The sequence below is a fragment of the Pseudonaja textilis genome, chromosome 2 (genome assembly GCF_049901715.1).
Source record: "Pseudonaja textilis isolate UNSWEBS1 chromosome 2, rPseTex1.2, whole genome shotgun sequence".
Lineage (NCBI taxonomy): Eukaryota > Metazoa > Chordata > Lepidosauria > Squamata > Elapidae > Pseudonaja > Pseudonaja textilis.
The window spans coordinates 148,324,801-148,345,802 of record NC_141991.1 but is presented as its reverse complement, the minus strand read 5'-3'; the positions used below and the strand labels follow the sequence as shown (position 1 = coordinate 148,345,802).

At 41.3% G+C, this 21,002-nt stretch overlaps 1 protein-coding gene across 1 annotated transcript; it reads right to left on the bottom strand.

Annotated features, from left to right (window-relative positions):
- Positions 1-1,653: 1,653 nt before the first annotated feature.
- On the bottom strand, positions 1,654-18,995 carry LOC113443250 (intercellular adhesion molecule 1-like). Its single transcript, XM_026711327.2, has 7 exons — positions 18,412-18,995; positions 13,061-13,321; positions 11,849-12,166; positions 11,326-11,604; positions 10,294-10,563; positions 6,659-6,901; positions 1,654-3,843 (listed from the first exon to the last, which is right to left on the bottom strand). Exons 1-7 carry the CDS (start codon positions 18,467-18,469, stop codon positions 3,647-3,649), a joined length of 1,626 nt encoding a protein of 541 aa, XP_026567112.2. The 5' UTR covers positions 18,470-18,995; the 3' UTR covers positions 1,654-3,646.
- Positions 18,996-21,002: the final 2,007 nt, after the last annotated feature.

Here is a 21,002-nt window from a genome sequence, read left to right as displayed (position 1 = left end):
TGATACATGCAGTGTCCATGGGGAATCCTTGGAGAAGTTTTTAAAAGACCTGCTTCCAAAATGCATTTCTTTTACATTGCAAAAGTGCTCCGAAGCTCGATTCAGCCCCACCCTTTCTTTCAGACCACACTCTTTCTCACTCCGGGCACTTTACTCACATGGGGAAAGTGATACTTGCAGCATCCATGCCTTTCTTCCTTTCTTCCAGGGACAAAGAGGACATGGGGATGGAAAGCTAGGAGAGCAATTGCAAGTGAGCGACCGGGCGACCGGTTGGGGCATGGCCAGCCAGGGTCGCTACCAGTTCAGTGACCCACGCCAAATAACCGCTACCGGTTTGCCTGAGTACGTGAGAACCAGTTTTAATACCACCTCTGATCCCAGCATAATAGAAACAAAAGGGCGCCCTCTCCTTCCTTTCTTCTCTCTCCCTCTTTTTCTTATTTTATTTTTTTTTTTTTTTTTTTTTTTTTTTTTTAATAAAAATAAAAAAAAAAGAAATAAGTATTATATACCTACATATAAAACATATTTATATGTTGACAGCAGTGCTGGTATTCTACTGGTTTGGCCGAGCCAGTAGTAGTGATGAGCAGCAGAGACCGAACCAGTTCTCTCTGCCACTCTGCTGTTGGGCCCACCCACTCACCCAGGCTCCTCTGAATTTGAAGCGCAGCTGCTTTGCCTCGCGCCAGCTGCTGAAGTGACCGGGATCATTCAGGCTTGCAGGAGGTGAGTTAGAACACCTCTGCGCCTGCGCAAACACCTCTGTGCCTGTGCAAAGTATGCGTTTGGTGCACTCATGCGAAGTGTGTGCACACATGCAAAACGCGCCCACCAAGCCACGCCCACCGAACCGGTGGTAAACATATTTGAATCCCACCACTGGTTGACAGATATTATGTGGTCATACTTGTCATTCACAGTCATTTGAGGGCTTGAAGTTTCAATGAGTTAGCAATGAAGATGAGTTGCATATGGGTACTTTCGGTTTACTTCTAAGTCCCATCTGCAGCATGCATGCAACCAATTTGGAACTACTGTTCTACCCCTATTCAGTGCCAGGATGCAAAGTAAAATATCCTTGAAGAAGGCTGTCCAATTATACCAACTGCCTAAGTATGCACTACAAAAAATAAAACCCTCTGCCTCAAGACACTTTCTCCTCCCACATGACCATGAAGTAGGACTCAGAGTAGGATCTCCTCAACAAAATCAAGAAGAGGTAGTGGAATGCACCTTTGTGGTTGCATGCTTTCACTGGGCTTTTACAAATGCTCTTATTTAGAAATGCCTAGATGGCCCAGCCCAAGAAGAGTGGGGAAAGTTTTGAAGGTGAAAAGTAACAAGGGCAAACTAAGAAGAACAGCTTGTTTTATTGAATTGGGGATGGGGGTGGAGGAAGAAAAGGTGGTTTTCCTTTTTACTCAGTTATAAAAAAAGCGAAGGATCTTTTTTCTCCTCTACGGTCTTTATTTAGATCGTACTATTTTTTTGTAATAAGAATTTGTACCATGACGGAACTCCTGTTGATAGCAGAACAGAAACAGTGCTCTTACCGTCTCTCATATTTTCCTGGGAACATGACTCATTCAACATAGCATGCAGGGAACACTTCCCTTCTTTTATGCAATATTTAAAAAACATGTTAACTTTACTCTAGCTTTTTAATCATTTTTATTATTTTCACACCATTATTTTCTTCTCCCAACAATAAAACACATGTGTAAAACCAAGAACTACATGAGACCGTTAGAAGACCTGCTGAGTTGTGAAACCACCACTGGGAGAGGCTAGTTCTGAAACATTGTACCTCAGGGATTTCTTTCCGGCATTCGGAAATCTGACTTAGAGTTATGGAATGTGTCATCTTGATAATCATGAATTCACATACAAGTATTTAAAAATAGAAAAAGGCTCTAACTTTCTGGCATGTGCTGTGAAAATATGTAAGTGCAAATTTGCAAAAATAGAAAGGAGTTCTTGAGAATGCCGACTAGCAGTCTGAAGACATAATGAAAACTCCTCAATTGCACAACACATGGACAGACTTACCCATAGTTTCCACTGGGAAACTACGAGCATCCTAGATAAGGGAAACTATGAGCATCCTAGCTAAGTCCCAAAAATTCTAGAGAATTCCTGGAGGTCTGGCACTGAGACAAATCAACCATCAGCGGACATATAGTGAAAAATAACATCTACATTTCATTTAAAAGAGACAATTAAAAAGCTAAACAGGAAGCAGAAAGTCCTCCTCACCAGCAATCAAAACCCAGATAAGAAAAGCTTAATACCAGACCAACCAACAAGCAGCAAACAATGCCACAACGAATGAACCCAAATAAACAACAAAGAACAGCCAAGAACACCCCTGTCATTATGACAGGCAGACCATCCATATATAAATAGAGAACCACTGCCTTCTAACACTGTTGATGTTACTCAGTTGGGTAATGAAATGTCTGTAAGAAAATATCCAAGCTCGGAGAGCACAAAGGACTAAAGAATTTTACTATGCCATTTATGATAATGGTATTATTTTCAGTTTAATGGTGGGAGAGAAATCTGGAAGACGCTTTAAACTCTACAGCTGAGTTGTCCATCACTGCAAGAAAAGCCCAAAGCTGGTGTGTTGCAGACACCCACTTCCTAGCGGTTCTGAGTGGCTTCCCAATAATGCCTCCTCCTGGAGGTAACCCAAAGTCTTTTAGACCACCTTTTGTTCCTGGTTGCCTTTTCAAGGAAAAGTCTGAAAGTCCACTTAGATGGTGGATGAGATCTTCAGTAGGAAAAGCAGGAGGCATAAGCACCGCCACTCTCTGAAAGTGCAGACGCTACCATCATTCACCCTTTATTCTGTATTCTGTACAGTGGTGGATTTGTCTTCTGTACAGATGCAGATAGATAAACTCAACAAAACGTCCATAACAAAGTACATTTATTGGTTCATCAGGTATCCTCATAATTCACATTTGTGATGAAGTTCTTCTTTAATGACCAATCCTTTGTATATCTGTCTTGTAGGTAAAAAGATGGTTATCTTCTACCCTTTTTCTCTCATCTTGTGGTGATAGAAATAGAACAGTTACCATGAATCCCTGAGTTCAGCCAAGAAATAGGACAACTCCTCCCACTCATTGAGGGTCAATTTAATGACCAATCAGGATTACAGATGTGGTCAAGTGATATGGACTACATTTCCCAGGATACCTTAACTACATTTACCATGTTGCATTCCCTTAAGGGGACAGCTCACAATTGCTACCTAACTATCCAAATCCCATTAACTCCAAACTGTCTGGACAGCACACCCTTCCAAAGTCCAAAAACAAAGGCCAGTTGGACCACTGCCCATCCAATGCTCAGGAGCTGAAGAATAGTGTGCCATATCTCTTCTTCCACATCATGGAGAAAATCTATCCATGTGGCTCATCATCTTTGATTGGGAGCCACCCAGAGTTGTTGAAAGATGGCCAGCTACATGTGTTTTAAATAAATAAATATAAATAAATAATGACTTGATGGCATGTAATCAACATCCTCTTCCTCTGTAGCTAAGTAGAGTGATGAACACTGAACACAGCTATAATCTTGCTGGCATTGGGACAAGTGGTCCTTCAGTTAGTAGTAAACACAGGTCTGCTCAGACATTTGCATTGCCATTCAGGAATCTTTGCTCCATTGAGTTTTGTGGCGATTGCTGTTGCTTCCGTTGCTGCCACAGTCGGTAGACCCCAATCTTTTTTTGATAGCTTATCCAATAAGCTACACCAGCCACAAGAGCAATAACCACCAGCACAGCAACTATATAGCCAATGATATGGCCAATGGACTGAGGAGCTGCGAAGGGAAAAAAAAACCAAATGCATTAAAATGTAGCATTGAATAGTTCTATAGCATTACAGTTCTCCAACTAGGCAGTAGTTAGTAGCTATTATTTTTCAGGTGGGGCTCATAATAATAAAATACAACTTCAACCATTTGGTACAATAATACAGTACGTTGAATAATATAGTACATTCCAACCTGAGAACACAAAATATAAACCCTCACTAAGGAAATGGCCAAAACATGTAAAACCATCATGGGGACTTACATAAGAACCACTATAAGAATTCTGCGTGGGGAGTTGATGCTTAAGCCAACATCAAAGGTTCATTAAGAAAAGAATATCTGAAGTTTTGAAAAAATAGACAAATGAAAGTTGGTTCTACAGAATTGGTACTGGATGGGGAAAAAAACCTCTTAAGCATAATATACCTACTTTAGTGTAAGGAGGTATAAATCAGTGCTATCTTGACAATCAGCTGAGATTTACACTTAGTCCTTGCTGAATTTTATACTTGTTTGTTGCCTGTTCGAGTTATGATGGTGCTGAATGAGGGCTGTTTATGAAGGATCCTCATAGTTATGTCCCTGCGTCTCTGGGGTCAAATGATCACGATTTGTGTGTTCAGCAACCAGCTAACAATTACAATGTTGTAGTGTTGCACAGTCACATGAAGTCAATTGGGAAGCTGGTGGGAGGTTGTGAATGATGATTATGTAAGTACAGGATGCTGCAATGTGCAGGAATCTCCTAACAATAGCAAGTGGAGTCAATATCATGTTTTACAAATGCATAACTTAGCTATGGATTTCCTGGTCCCTGATTAGTGAAGACTACCTGTATTGGTACAGAAGCCACAAGTGTTTTTAAAAGAAACAATGGGTATGTTTAAGGCCAGGGGAGTTAACATCAGCAATTTAAACTTTGACCTTGAATAAACACCAGCCAATGTAGGAATTAGGGATACATTAAACAATGAATTCTGGAAATGAATCAGGTGATAAAGAGAGAAATCAGATAAATCCATACTGTTACAATCACCCAGACATGAGATGATTGACTGCCTTGCCATCTTAGCGATGGGGAACAGTGGATCCTACAATCATTGATTAAATGAAAACTTCAAATGGGGATGGTTTTATTGATGAAGATCTTTAAGGAAAGTCCATCATTAATTTGGACTTCTAGGTTCCTCACCACTAAGAGACCCAGCAGCTAGGGAAAAAAAACACCTCAGAAAATGGAAAAGAAAGACCAGGAAGGAATACAGCAGTCTCTGTCTTATGCATGTTTGCTTTCTCATGGTAGGAATCTATGCAGCCCTACAAAGGCATTTAGAAGATGCTAATACTATGTCATCTGGAATAGAGACAGAGGAACACACCTGGATTTTGCCTGCATACTGTATAATTGAAAATAAATATGAAAGGACCCCAAAGAGATAGAGTAAAATAAAACAGAAAGAGTCCTAAGGATTACTCATGGATGAAGAGGAACAAAAATGGAGATAGAATCATTCCACATAATAGAGAAAGAAAACTGAGATAACTAGGTATGAAATCAGTATAGTTATGATATTACTAAGGGAACTCACATAGGAAAATAATATCGATTCGAGGAAACAAATGCAGCAGATAAATTGGGTAATAATAGCACTGAACGTAGGTGATTTGTGTTGGCACCAGGAGATTGACTATAATGTGTGCAAGTCAGCTTGATAGAATGAAAACTCCTTACATGAAAATGCCATTAAAACAAGTATGTGAAATTGAGAGAAAGGTATATTCTCTAAGGAGTTTTGATAGGGATGGAAGAAAACACAATGGGCAAAAGTGGGAATGTATGAAAGGACTAACAGATAGGGTTTTTTTTTCCAATAGAGGATGCAGACAGCCATGTTTCAGGGTGTCTAATAAATGGGCAGAGAACTATAGTACCTGCTAGCAGATGAGAAAAGGAAGAAAAAGAAAGTAGGGATAAATACAGGGAAGCAAGAAATGAATGTAATAACTGATGAATATGTGATGACTGAAAGGGAAGACTTCCACTTTGCTAAATGATATATGTGAAAAAATTCAGAAGTTGATCTTGGAAGACATTTCTTTCAAGAATTATACAGCAAGAGTAATTCATAGCTCTCCTATTCCTGTCTCTGCCTTCCAAACTTCTACTCAGCCTTCTAACTTTGATACTGTTTAATGCTATTAATGCCGATTATCTGCCAACATGCCCTTGCAGGAAATGTTCCTTTGCTATATTAAGATGTAGAAGCAGGTGTATTCAAATGGAAATGTATATATAAAAGCTTAATTCCAAAACCGGATCATCTTAGTTAAAGATGACTAAAGATGAAATTCAACAATATGTGAAGAAGTAGATATAAGGATAATGGCAAATTATTGGAAGGCAATTGAATGAGCAGGATGCTGGCATAGGAGACTAGTGGCCAGCTTGACACCACTCATGTTGGTGGTGCCTTTGGTGGTCAAAGAGCTCTGCCAGTCAAAACAGACCTCGGGAGGATCAGTCCATTGCTGTTTTCAGGGCAGCCCTGCAGGCCAGATGTAAGCACCCCATGGGCCTTCAGTTTGACGCCCCTGTTCTAAACCCTTCTTAAATAGTCTTGTCACAATGAATCTTTGCTGAGCTCCAGAACTACTCCAAATTTTTCTTGACTGGGCTATAGATGGAAGGGCTGTGATGGCCAGAATTTTTATCAGTTTGTTTCACTAGCTTAAGTCTACCGTTCAAATGCAGATTTGGCTGATAGTTACAGGACCTAAGACTACGGTCATTCTTGTTCTTTAGGTCAAGGAGTGAACTTACATTCAACGTGTACGGTCACATCTCTAACATCAAAGCCATACTGGTTGGTAGCATTGCAGTGATAAATGCCACCATGCTCTGTCTGGACTCGCTGTGGTTCCCCGATGTCATAAAGTCTCTCATCTTTCCAGCACTGAACAGTCGGTGTGGGGTTTCCCAAGGCTGTGCAGGTAAGTGTTGTCGTACTTCCCTCCTTCCAAGTCCATGTCTGGGGGCAGCTGGAATCATCCATTTGGGGCCCGTCTAGAATGGAGAAAGGAATGTGGTTAGTTTCACTGGTAATAATGGATGTAATGAAGCAACTATGCATTGCAAAACTGCAGAAGCATTGGTGATAATCTATTGCAATTTATACAATGTTCATTCTCAATGGATCCTGGAATCTATAAGGATACCACCATGATCCTTCACAGATGGAACATGGCCTCCAAAGGCAGCATACAGCAGCTAGTATCAACGTTTGGGAATCCCAAGTCTATGTCAGCCTTGAAGATCTTCTTTCTGGCTGTCATGAGTAACTGGGGGAGGAAGGGGGAAAAGTATGGGAAACGAGCTGGAGGTGTTACTAACTCATATTGTATAAACTGAGGAGGGTTTCTATTTCTTGCTTAGCTTTCTCTTCTCTGCGCAGCTGCAAACCTTTATCAGAGTAGGCCAAGGTCAACTAATCATCACCACCTGAGGATGTCCACATGATGAGGTTCACAACTTTTAATTGGAAGAACCATTTGAACTATTGGAGGTGGGAACATTTCCATCCCTTGATATATGTGACGTACGTGCCTATTTCCTCAGATTCAGAATTCTCTTGTTGCTACCACTTGACTTCCTGTAAAAGATATCTTTTCTCTAATTACAAGAGTCTAAGTATTTCTTTCTTGGATTTGGAATGGAGCACCAGCTGACAGTCTAATTCTTACAGATACTTTGTACATACTTTTGTATGCTTCTACTTGCCGGAGGTCCCCCTTTCCCTAGAGAAATCTACCCATCCTACCAGATCAGATAGAGTGAGCATGCTCCCAGTCCCTTCCACTAAATATTGCCATCTGGTGGACTAACAACCATATCTTTTCTATGGCAGCCCCTGCCCTGTGGAGCACTCTGTCCGTTGTAGTTCGGCAGGCCTCCACTTTCCAAGCCTTCTGAAAAGCACGGAAGACCCACAAGTGCTGGGATAAAATTGGATGACTGCACATTAGAAGTTTGATTTGGCACCAGGTTTTTTTTTTGATGTTCTAGTTTAGTTTGAAACTTTTAATATGGTTTTATGTGTTGTCTGAACTTTTGATTGGGAGCCACTCAGACTTGTTTTTGAATAAGTAAATAAATCCAAGCCCCATGGACAAAATTGCCTTATCTTTAGAAATGCTGGAATCTATTTTTACCTCAGGGACAATTAAATTGTAATATTTGGAGTCATGAACATTTTGAATCTCTTGCCATTTGTCAAAATGCTAAAAACAACCATAGAACGGATTAAGTCAGGATTACAAAGCTGGGGCAAAGGTGTGTTTTTTTTTAACTTGTCTATAATTTTTCCAAATTGAATAGTCTACATGAATTCTGTATGGTTCTCCTTGGTCATTAAATCATTGCTTTGGGCAAATGGATAAAGCAGCACAAGGGTTTTTTCTTAAATTATGGAACATTTGAGTATCACTCTTCTTATATTATATCAGAATAGAATAGAAATTATACAAATTTTGCAAATCTTTTAAGGGCTGCTTCAAACACCTCTCTAAAACAGCACATACTCAGGGTCCCATTCTGGATCAGAAGCCTATAAATAGTCCTCAACTTACAATCATTCATTCAGCTACTAAAATTAGGATGGTTCTGAATAATGGCGTGAACAAAATACTACCTGTATTCAGTTATGGGCTTTGCAAGGCCCTTATGTTCATGTGATGAAAATTTGGGTGCCTGGCAGTCCACATGGCCTTACAACCAACCACAAGGACACAGCAACTACCCCCACCGGCCTATCTTCCTCCCCACATCCCACCCTGCTGGTGCCAGAGGCCTTGGGCCTGCTTTCTATCCCATTACACTTTGCTTCATTTGTCTCTTCTGAAAAATGCCTTTTCCAAAGCCAATGCAATATGGGTGCTTTCTATAGAGGCCACCTTGCACCATTTGGAAAATCACACCCTTCTAAGAGATCGCAAGAATGGCACCATTTCCAGAAAGCCATGTTGGAGCCTTTGCATCACATCAGTTGGGTGTTCTTTCAAAAAAGAGTTCTTTAGAAGAGATAAGTGGATCGAAGTGTGATAGGGCCCAAGGCCCGTGGGACCCGGCAGGATGGAAAACATACCCAAGACTGTGGAATCTGATGGGGCGAGAAGCTGTGTAATGGGGTAGGCCATGTCTGGGGGTAGGCCATGTCTGAACTGAGGGGTATTGCAATGTGGGCCTCGGCTTGCACAGGGCCTCCCCAGTGGGCAGCCCACACTCTCTTTAATGACCACAGTGGGAAAAGCCGGGAATGAGGTCATTGAGCAAGGTGGTCACATGGATGCCTCTCTTAATGACCACAACAACCTATGCCCACAATTCAGGGCTCCATTTTGGCCATAATTTTGGATTACCTGTATTCCTGATTAGCTAATGAAAAAATGTGCAAATATAAAGACCCTGAGCATCAAGGAAGTCAAAGTATACCACATCCCCAGCCTGAAACACATCACGAAGCAAGTAACTCCTCCTTCACACAACCTGAATAGATTTAAATAACCAGTTAAGTTGAGAACATAAAGGGGTATATGTACCTCCAAGAGTACTGAGGGAAATCAGGAAATATATTACTGATGTTGTTTAAAAACATAAATAGTACCACAATGGGACATAATGCTTTGGATGTCAGAGATTAATCCACCTGATGGCATCAAACCTACTAGTCTATTTGCCACTTGGTTAGGCAGCCTTGCATTGGGTGCCTACCTAGTTCATGGGAATAACTAAAACCAATAACTAATGTACATCTTCTCTAACTCTCATTGCAACAATACACTTGCATCTCTATAAATTAACTGAGAGGTCCATTTGCTTTAAAAAAATCATTCCCACTGAGGCCAGACTGACCCCAAAGGCTTGTTGGCCTTCCAGAAGGACATGGCTCTGCCATCTGGCTTGGGGATCTGGGAACAGGGATATGGAGCTATTAAAGTACCTGTATTGTAGGGGAAACTTGAGTGTGCTCTCCCATGTAATTTTAAATGTATTTTTATTGTTTTTAATGATTTTTCTTACTGTAGTTTTTATTACAAAAGCTATATATTGAGGGTTTTGGGGTGTGTATTTGTTAAATCTATATAGCCACCCAGAGTCTCAGAAGCAAGATATGTGGCGATATAAATTTAACAAATAAACAACAATTTCCCAGTACTTCAGTAATTTAGAAGGACAAGAAGAACACTAGGTGAGTTCCTATATGAAAGGAACCATTGGGTCATACTCATATGATCCTCCTAGTCACCTTCTGGAGTGCAGAGACCTGCAATTACATAACGCTATGCAATGTTACCAATTTCCAAAGGTCATCCTAGCTGTAAAATTTGTTGCCACACTATTTGAAGATTACTGAATCTCTCGGAATAAAACATGAGGTGTATTTTTGTTTTCCTACTTACAGAAGACGGTAAGTATTTGAGACACGCTTTTTTCCTTGACCTGCCCATCAATGGTCAGGGTTACTTGGCAGATGAATTCCCTCTTGTCATCCTCTTGCTGAGCAATCATTTCATGCTGCAGGAAATTTACGTTGCCGGATGCTAATATTTTGGCAGTGTCCATGATCTGCATTGTAAAACCAGGAGAAGCACTGCCCTCTGCACCACATGTAATGTTCACTTTTTGACCAGCTTCTGAACTGCCAATTTGCAAGATGGGATTTGGTAAAGCTGTGAAGAAATAGAGCAGAGCAGTGATAATGTACTTAGATGGTTATAAAATGATGAATGAAAATAGTTAAAACAAATGCTAGCTAAAGGCTATCTCTCCCCTTCCTGTCCTAGATATGAAAAGAGTCAGTAAGGACTAGGATAGAGGAACCCTAAGTTCAAGTCCACCTACAACCATAGAGGCTTAGTGAAGGACTTTCACCTTCACACTCTCTTTCAGTCCACATTCACCTCAGATTTCTTGTAAGAAAAACTGCTGCATTATAGAAATAGAGCACTTGAAATGGCTGGATACCAGAGGTTCCAAAGAAGTGAAATGGATGAGAGTAGCTGTTTCTTTCAATTTATGCATTCTCTATTTGGTTAGAACATATGGACCTCTTTAAATAAATACTGCATGTCAAAATGCAAAACAGTAAAAACAAAGCAATCATAAGTTGTAATGGCTTTAGGTCTAATGGCTTTAGGTCAGATCTAAGCTCTGTATATATTTAATCTGATGGGAATATTTTTTGGTTGATCCTACAATAGTTGTTCTTGGATCTCAGTGAAAATAGAACAGGGTTGAGTAACCTATCCCTCCAGTTCCATAGGTTTCAAAGGGCTTTCTCTCAAGCTACTTAGACTGATCCAACCCATTATTGAAATTTTATTTTCCAAAATAAAATCAATCTAATTTCTAACTTCTTCTAGATTTGTTCAGATAGATGGAAGAAAACTCTTCTAAATCTCTCTGTGTTAGTATACAGATATGAGACTCACCAAACACATTCACCATCTTTGTCACATTTTTGGTCACTGGTCCCAGAGAGACCGTGCAAATCAACTCATGATCTCCAACTGAGGAAGAGGCTATCACAGCCTGGGCACTTGCCAAGCCTCCCATCACAGTGGTGTTGAAGGTCAGGGACTTCCCTGCAAACCGCAGATCAAACACGGCCTCATTGGCTGGGGAAGCCTCAGGTGCATCACACGTCACTTTCATCAAGGTCCCAGCTTCTAAGAACAGGCCAGTGTGGAGCAAGGGAGCCTTTGCAAAATCTGCCAAGGAAGTAAGAGAAATCATGTGTCAGTTATTGCAAAAGAAATCACAGCCACAATAGTACCCTCTCCCTAGCCTCTCAGGAGGTGAGTGCTGGGGCAACTGTAGGGGACATCAGATCTATGCAAACAAAAATCAAAACAGTGGAACAGGTGGACCAACCCCTCCTGTAGAGAATTAGGATTGTCTAGCACAGGGTGCCATGTGTCTAAATCAGAACTGGAGCAATGGATGGGATCTCACCAAAAGTCCATAATGATATGCTGTGGGAAGTATTTTTCAAGAGTGGTCCTGTTGGTCTCAGATCCAGGGATGTTTGGCAGGTGATCGTCTTGTTGTAGTCATCTTTCTGAGCTATCATGTGATAGTTCACCACAACACGATCAGCCTTACGGTCAGTATGATCCTTATAGGTCTTTACCAGAAGTTGCTCTTCCCCTTTCAGCAAGGTCACGGTGAGGTCCCGGATGGGGGCTACACCAGAAACCTGGCATGTTAAATTATACTCCTTGCCCACTTCCATTTCTGGTACTGGATGCAGTTCAATACCCTCTGGAGATTCTGAAATGAAATAAAATGTTCTAAATCAATTTTGTTTGATTAGCATATGCTAGAAGTATGAACAAGCAATAACACGGCTCTTCTGTTATTTATTCTATGTGATGAAATTCTCTCTACCTAAGTGTATATTTTCCTGTACATTCTAAGTCAAACTTAAATTTCTATATACTTGTTAAGGGCAGTGGGGGGCATGCCTTAGCTTTCCCAAAAGAAATATCTTGTCTATTTCTATTTGCTTGCCCTTGTTAGGTAATTATTCCCATCTTTTGGCTTAGCTAAGTGCCTGCATTCTTGCTAGACATTAATGTAGGTAATCCTCACTAAACTATAGGTTTCCTTTGTCAATTCCCCAACACTTGATCACATATTCTCCTGACTGTCCCACCCCCTCTAACACTTTACAATGTAAGCTATGCAGCCTGTCTTATTTTCCCAAAAGGATTCGAGGGGAGGAGATGGAGAGAAATGTTGAAGTGTTAAAAATCTTGCCTAGGAAAGCCTCCCCTTGTGGGTGGCTTGCCATGGTGTGCTCCTCCAGTTGCCCTGCATAGCAACTTCATGTATTTCTTCACTGTTTTAACTTTATGTACTGCCCCCACTTTTAATGAGATGGTCAGCTAGATAGTTTTGATAAAGGAAATAAATCGATTGCAACTAGTGCAGAACGAAATTCTCCCGCATAAGTATCCCAAATTGTTCAATAAAACTTTGTTCATTGCTTTTATTCTGGTTTCTGTTGTTTATTACTCAGTTATTTGACCACTGCAGTTAACAGCGCTAAGGTTTGATCCTACTGGACTAAGTGACTCTTGTGTCTTCCTGTTGAATTTGAACTCTGGGTACTTTAGATGCCCAATATTTCTCATCTGCTTTTGCAGTCACCATGTGACTTACTGTAAACAGTAATGGTTGCTTTTGCAGGTTTTGCCTTGTGATCCTTAGCATAGCACAATGAGATAGTGTTCCAGTCACTGATGTTGGTGAGACGGAAGACTTTCCAATTGGATCCAGTTCCAATGATTTCCCTTCTGAAGGCGGTCTCAAGGCCAATCGCATCTGCTTCAATATTGGCACTGCAGTTGATCTCAAGTGAACCTCCAAATTGCACAAGAGGATTTTCTGGCCAAATTCTCACAAAGTTTTCCTCTGCGAATCCTGATATTAAAATAAATAAATAAATACACAATTTGCATAAAAATACAGTTATAAAAGAGTGGAAAGGGCTTGAAAGCAATGGGATTTAATTTTCTAGTATTAACTGCATACATCATCCAGAATCACTTCGGCATTATGTGGGGACATATAAATATAAAAGCATAAATAACAGGCATTAACGGATGTGGACGAATAAAGCAGGCAATAAAGTTTTTATTTGTTTATTCAAGTCTCTCTGTTAAGGTCAATTAGGCTTTTGAGCATTATAAATGAATAGTTATTATGGGTTTGATGAGACACAGCACTGATCCTGAAATCAAAACAAGTCTCTACCTGCAAGAATTCCACTTCTGTCCAAGTCAGGCCCAAGAAATTAGTGCAGCATTTCTCAACCTTGGCTACTTTAAGACAGGGGTCTCCAACCTTGACAACTTTAAGCCTGGTGGACTTCAACTCCCAGAATTCCCCAGCCAGTTGAAGTCCACCAGGCTTAAAGTTGCCAAGGTTGAAGACCCATGCTTTTAAGAGGTGTGGACTTCAACTCCCTGAATTCTGGGTGTTGAAGTCCATTTCTTAAAGTAGTTGAAGTTGAGAAATGCTGGATTAGAGAGAAGGGACATGCCCAAGGGCAAATCAATTTTCTCTTAACATTACTTAATTGTTGCCTGAATTCTGAGCAGGAATTAGGATATCTTAGCATAACTTTGCAGAACTAAGAGCTAGATATTTCCTGCCTTTTCTTTATTATGAATATCAGGAACTCAGTTCTTTGATCAGTATCAAGTTATGTCTCATTTCCAAAGACTGGTAAAATTGCAGGAAACCATTCAATATTTGCTCTAACTGCTTTGTTAGGAAGGAATTATACTCCTCTTGGGAGGACAATTTAGGGAGTCAAGTTCAAACTAAGGAGAAGATCTGCCTTCCCAAAAATGTGCAATTTGGAATTTTCAATCCTGGCTGTTGCACTACTGATATTCCAAAAACAGAGTCACTTTTAATCCAAAACTCCCCCTCTGACACATCTCCAGAATAGGGAGGAAGTGGACTGAATTTGAATGAATCCAGATTGCTTTGGAATCTGACAAATCCCTTTCTCCCTGAAGTTTGTTCTCCAGCCACCAAAAATGTTGCTGTAATCTTTGCAAGTGTTTTTCATTAGTTCATGTAGCACATTCCTGCACTCTTGAGTGCTTCAGCAGAAGTCTCCATAGGGGTAGGGGTAGGGTGCCCAAAAGTCAAGATGGCAACCATGGGCATGCAATCAAAGTCTTATTTTTTTTAAAAAAAATGTATCACTGCTCTGACTGGGAATTCTAGTCAAAGCAACCTCAACACTTCAGAGTGTGGCAGATTGGAGAAAGCAGTTCTGATAGTTCAGCAAAAAAGTTGTATCCTAGAGAATGTGGAAATCTTCTATTCCTGTAATTTTTGGTCACAATCATTGGATGTGCTCAGATGTGACTCAGAAGGTGCTTCAAGGCTTCTTCTTTTTTTCTTTGCACAATGACACATTGACTTGCTTTACCATCTTCTACAAATGGTATCTGTCTGTCTGGGATTAACTGCCACACCTTTCCTTGACTGTCTTAAAAGAAATATAGCTCCTTTCCAGAAATTGCACAACTGAGTGAATAGAAACCATTGAACATGAGTTACTATGTTGCAATTCTAAGCTTTATTGCTGTCCCCCTAAGATCATCTTGAATCAATATGGGAGGAGCTGCTAGATGTCTTATCTATGTTGAAACTTGAGAAGGAGCCTTTTGGCACTCTCCAATCTTAATAACCTTTTTCTGTCAAGGGAAAAACAAGTGACCAACAGGCAACTGAAATGCAACTGAAATGGGAGCGTCCTATCAAATTCTGTACCTGTCAATAGTGGTGTCCCCCAAGGCAGTGTTCTAGGACCAACTCTCTTCATACTCTACATAAATGACCTCTGTGATCATATTAAGAGCAACTGCGTTCTCTTCGCTGATGATGTAAAGCTATTCAACACCACAGACAATACTGCTACCCTTAAAAAAGACCTTGACTATGTATCAGAATGGTCACACAAATGGCAACTTCAAATCTCAACAAATAAATGCTCTGTCTTACATATTGGCAAAAAAATATCAGAAAATAAAATACAGGCTGAATAGTGAAGACCTTGTTGATGATCCAAACTCTGCCAAGGACCTTGGAGTACTCATTTCTAATGATCTAAGTGCTAGAGCCCACTGTAACTACATAGCCAAAGAGGCATTAAGAGTTGTTAACCTAATCCTGTGTAGCTTTTTCTCTGTAATATCACACTACTAACTAGAGCATACAAAACACTTGCTAGACCAATACTTGAATACAGCTCATCAGTCTGGAATCCGCATTACATATCTGATATTAATACAGTTGACAAAGGCCAGAAATATTTCACAAGAAGAGTTCTCCATTGCTCTACTTGTTGCAGAATACCTTATGCCACCAGACTTGAAATTCTAGACCTAGACATCCTAGGACTATGCCACCTTTGGTCCTATCTAAGTATAGTACATAAAATTATATATTGCAATGTCCTACCTGTCAATGAATACTTCAGTTTCAACCATAACAATACAAGAGCACACAATAGATACAAACTCAAGGTAAACCACACCAAACCTGATTGCAAGAAATACGACTTCAGCAACCGAGTGGTCAATGTCTGGAATACTCTACCTGACTCTGTGGTTTCTTCCCCAAACACCCAAAGACTTTAACCTTAGACTGTCTACTATTGACCTCACCCGCTTCCTAAGAGGCCTGTAGGAGGCGTGCGCATAAGCGCACCAATCATGCCTACTGTCCCTGTCCTACTGTTTTTTCCCTTATATGTATCCATTTCATGCATTCATAACTATGTTTATACTTATACCTGTTATCTTATAATCGCTTGACAAAATAAAAATAAATAAAATAAATAAATTTCAGCAAGGCCAACAGGCTGGGTGGCTTTGGGTAGATCTGTTTCATATGAATTATCTAGAATTCTTAAGCAACCGTTGATGGAAAAGTTAATCGTACATTTTTCGTATTTTTCAAAACCAAGCCACTCTGTCTAAATCTACTGTCAAGAAATTTCTCCTTAGTTCTAGGTTGCTCCTCTCTTTGATTATTTTCCTCCCTTGCTTCTTGTCAAGCCCTCTGGTGCTTTGTAGCAGGTCCTCAATATTGGAACACTGCTATCATGTCACTCCTAGTCCTTCTTTTTCATTACCTGCTCAATTCCTGCAACTGTTCTTCATATGTTTTAAGCTTTCAGCCCCTTAATCAACTTCATTGTTCCTCCCTGTACTCTTTCCAGAGCCTCAACATTTTTTTTATAATATGGTAACCAAAACTAGATGCAGTATTCCAAGTGTGGTCTTAGCGAGGCCTTATAAAGCAGTACAGGTACTTCATGTGATCTTGATGCTCTCCCTCTGTTAAAGCAGCCTAGGATTGCATTGGCTTTTTTGATGGCTGTGGCACACTGCTGGCTCATATTTAAGTGACTGTCCACTAGGATTCCAAGATCCCTCTCACAGTTACTGCTATCGAGTCAGGTTCCCACCTAGTCTAAATCTGTGCATTTTCTTGCCCAAGTGTAAGGTGTACACTCAGTATTGAATTTCACTCATTTTGTTAGATAGGGACCAATGTTCAAATCTGTCGAGATCCTATTGGATATTCAACCTATCTTCTGGGATGTTGGCTATTCCCGCCCAGTTTGGTGTTGTCTGAAATTTTGATGAGTTCCCCTTCTATTCCCTCATCTAAATTGGTTAGGAAGATATTGAATAGTAGTAGGCCTAAGACAGAACCTTGGGGTATCTCACTGCTTACTTCCCTTGATATAGATGTAGCTCCATTGAGGGTTACACATTGAGTGTGGTTTGTCAACCAGTTACAAAATCCATCACTTTGTCAAAGTTAGTAAATTTAGAGTAAATTTAGTGAGGAATGCTTGTTCCTCCTCTAGCAAAGCCTCCTTTCTCAACCTTTGTGTTGTTTTCTGAATCAACAGTCAACAGGTATCTCTAAGAGACAAATCTACCTTACATCTACACAAAAAACACAGACTGGAGACGATACCTCACAGCCCCCACTTCCTCCCTAATGTCTGGCCAGCACTCAAAGGGTGGGCTTCAGCATCTAAATATTGCCCTGCTGTCCTTTAATTAACAAGCTTAGCCTGCAACAAAAGCTGTATCTTGCCTCCACAAAGAATGTGATCACCAAATAATATTCAACCCACCAACTGTATTTTCATGGGAAATCAAATGCAAGGAGGTGGAAATAACCAAGTATTCTTAGGGTTGATGGACGAAACCTCTTGTTTATTTTTCTTCTAGCATATTGACTGCAGCGTGCAATAATTCAGGGAAGGTGTGTCAGAAGAAACCCTACTTATCAAGCCTTCAGGTTGGGCAAATAATTAAAAGACCAGAGGGAAGGAATGCCTAAGACAAACAATCTGCAATTGGTGTTTCAGAAACTGCTTTGGGGAAATCACCTAAAGTCCCATTCCTGCTCTTTTCTAGGAATAGGCAGAAGGAAAAGAAAAAGAAAGTTATAACTTTAGGGCAACAAGTGAACATATGGTTTGTGTACATGTGTGTGTGCCTTGTTTGGACTAGAACCTGCAGTTTTCTTGGCAAGGTTTTGCAGAAGTGGTTTGCCCTTTGACCATTTTCCTAACTTGCAGTTTCCAAAGGATTTTAGCCCACAGAGTGACTGGCCCAAAGCCACCCACCTGGTTTCATGCCTAAAACAGAAGCACAACTCAGAGTTCCTCAGTTTCTAACCACTACATCCAAGTAGTTCTCTAGGGTGTAGTTTAGGTAAGATTTAAATGGTGCTGAGGCTTTGATCTGAGTTCAATCTCATATATTCATTTCCCAGTGCCACTCTTCAGAGACATAAAGTAGCTCTGCAGCCTGAATTAAGGACCCAAAAATCTTCCTGACCAGAACCACCTGTTTCTGGACAGTGGCAGATCCCACACTCCACCGGTGACAGATCTCCGCTTCGCACTAGGAACTGAGAGTTTGGAGGAAGATATTGTAAAAAACCTACCGCTGCCTTACCTTTTTCAAAAGCCCAGGAGCCCCAAGCAACGAGGAAAAAGACGAAAGACCGCTGCATGGTGATCGAGACGAAACTCAAAACTCAGGGAAAGGCGTCTGCTCGGGAGGCGATCGGAATGTAGCCAAGTGGAAATGGAAACGGAACCAATTGAAATCCTGGTTGCTTTTGCTGCTAGAGCCCCACAAAGCCCAGCGCCTGAGCTCTTTTTGCCCGACTAGACGCGCTGCTCCTCTTTATAAATGTTCCGGGAAACGCCCCTTTCCCCCCGCGCAGGAGGGTCACGGAAAACCCCCACTGATCTCCTTATTTCGCCCCAAGCCTCTCACCCTCCGCGCGGGCTGGGGAAAGTTCCAGCGCCCATGACACGCTCCCACGAGGCGCTTCCCCGCCCCCGTCGAGACCGTCAACCCAAATGACTAAAGTTGATTTGCTTGTGTGGTCATTTACCTCTCGGCTTTTTGAAAACCGCTCATTTACCTCGCAGAGGGACTCCAGACGCGATCGACGAGTAAAAAGGTTTCAAATGTTTTAAATGGTTTTTTTTTACTTGTAGATCGTACAAGTAAATGTATATCGTGTGTGTGGGCGCGCGAGCGCAATACGATTTAAAAAATCAAGGTTGGAGTAAACATTAATATGAAATTAAAAAGCGGGAGGAGGGCTTTCAGAGCGATAACCAGCCCCACGAAGGTGGACGAACCGTGCTCGGCTCGAGCTCCAAGCCCCTTTCCCAAGAAGGAGTTCGGGAAGTGATGACGGGACAAATGTATTATTATAGCTAAAGATCTCGCAACACTTTTTTTTTTTTTTTTGGCTTCCTTTCGCTTCGCCCATCCCAGGCGAGTCAAAGGTTGCTTTAATTTAAGAGATAACTGCAACTTACTCCGACTTTTTACCGGCAAAAGAGAGAAGAGAAACCTGACAATCGGGTTTCAGCATCGTATGTGCGCTCACTGTAAAAATGAGTTTATCCTATGAAAAATGAAAGTTGCACATTTCAGGCCCTCCTTCATTTCTGAGTTGGTGATAGAACTTTCTATAAATCTTACCCCGATTCACCACCATTTCCTGTTTCACCCAGTGCAAAGGCTTCCCATGAAATATTTGCTGAATGCCTAGCCTCCTCCTCGGCCCGACCCTGGTCCAAGTAGCCTGTAGCTAGCCCTGGTCCAAGTAGCCTGAGCCTGTAGCTTCTTGCTCAATTGCAGAAGGCTTCCCCACCCCCACCCCTGTCTGTCTTGCTGGACTGAGAAGTCTGTAGATCTCAGAGAGGAAGGGGTCAAGCTATTTTCTAAAGCACCTGAAAGCCAGACAAGGAATAATGGATGGAAACGGAAAAGGAGAGATTTAACCTGGAAATCAGGAGAAACTTTCTGACAGTGAGAACAATCAACCAGTGGAACAGCTTTGCCCTCGGAAGTTGTGGGAGCGTCATCACTTGAGACTTTCAAGAAGACATTGGACTGCCATTTGTCAGAAATGGTGTAAGGTCTCCTGCTTGGGTGGGGGGTTGGCCTAGATGGCCTACAAGGTCCCTTCCAACTCTGATTATCTGTTATGTGAATTGTTTCATGGTAGATCTGGGGTAAGGCCTCACCCTTCTCCCATTGGCCATCTGAGACTACTGTGGACTGGCCCCCAATCTTGCCTCCCGCCCCACAACCTACTAGTTCCTGGCCTCTGATTTTGAAAGCTGTCTGTGCCAAAAAAAACCCCCACCTCTTCCGTTTATTTATCTTTATTTTATTAATTTATTTGATTTGCCAGTTGCTTACAAGATAATAGGTATAAACGTGAGTAAGAATACAGGAAATAGGTACAAATAATTGGGGACAATAGGACAGGAACGGTAGGCAGCATGGTGCACTTATGCAAGCCCCTTACAGACCTTTTAGGAATGGGGTGAGGTCAATAGTGGTTAGTTTGAGGTTAAAGGCGTGGGGGTTAGAGGATGTAACAACAGAGTCAGGTAGTGCATTCCAGGCATTGACCACTCTGTTGCTGAAGTTGTACTTCCTGCAATCAAGTTTGGAGCTGTTTACATTGAGTTTGTATCTGTTGTGGGCTCTTGTATTGTTGCGGTTGAAGATGAAGTAGTCATTGACTGGTAGATCATTGTAGCAGATAATTTTATGTACTAAGTCCAGCTGTAGGTGGTGCTTTTTTCTTTGACTCATTTCTTTGATTCATGGGTGGTAGGAAGAGAAGTGATCTTTGAAATGGCAGTTCATCTGGAGTCAAGGGAGGAGAGAAGACTGGAGGTAAGTCTTTGGCTGTCGGCTTTCCCAAATTTCTTAGAACTGGAGAAGCACATCAGATGGACTTCCCTTTTCTTGCCACTTATGAGTAGCAGGAGCAACAGGAAAAGAGAAGGTGTAAAAGTAGGACACCTCCCCCTCTCTCTCTCCTCCCTCCCTCCCTCTCTTTCTCTCTCTCTCCTCCCCAGCTCCCCCCACCCTTCTAGGCTAATCCCTGCTTCAAGGCAGTTAGCCCGGTAGGTTGATGCCTCATGTCTGCTTTTTTTATGGGTGGACAAGGTGATCAGCAATGTCCAGCAACAGCAGCTTCAGCAATTCTTCCATTCACCATA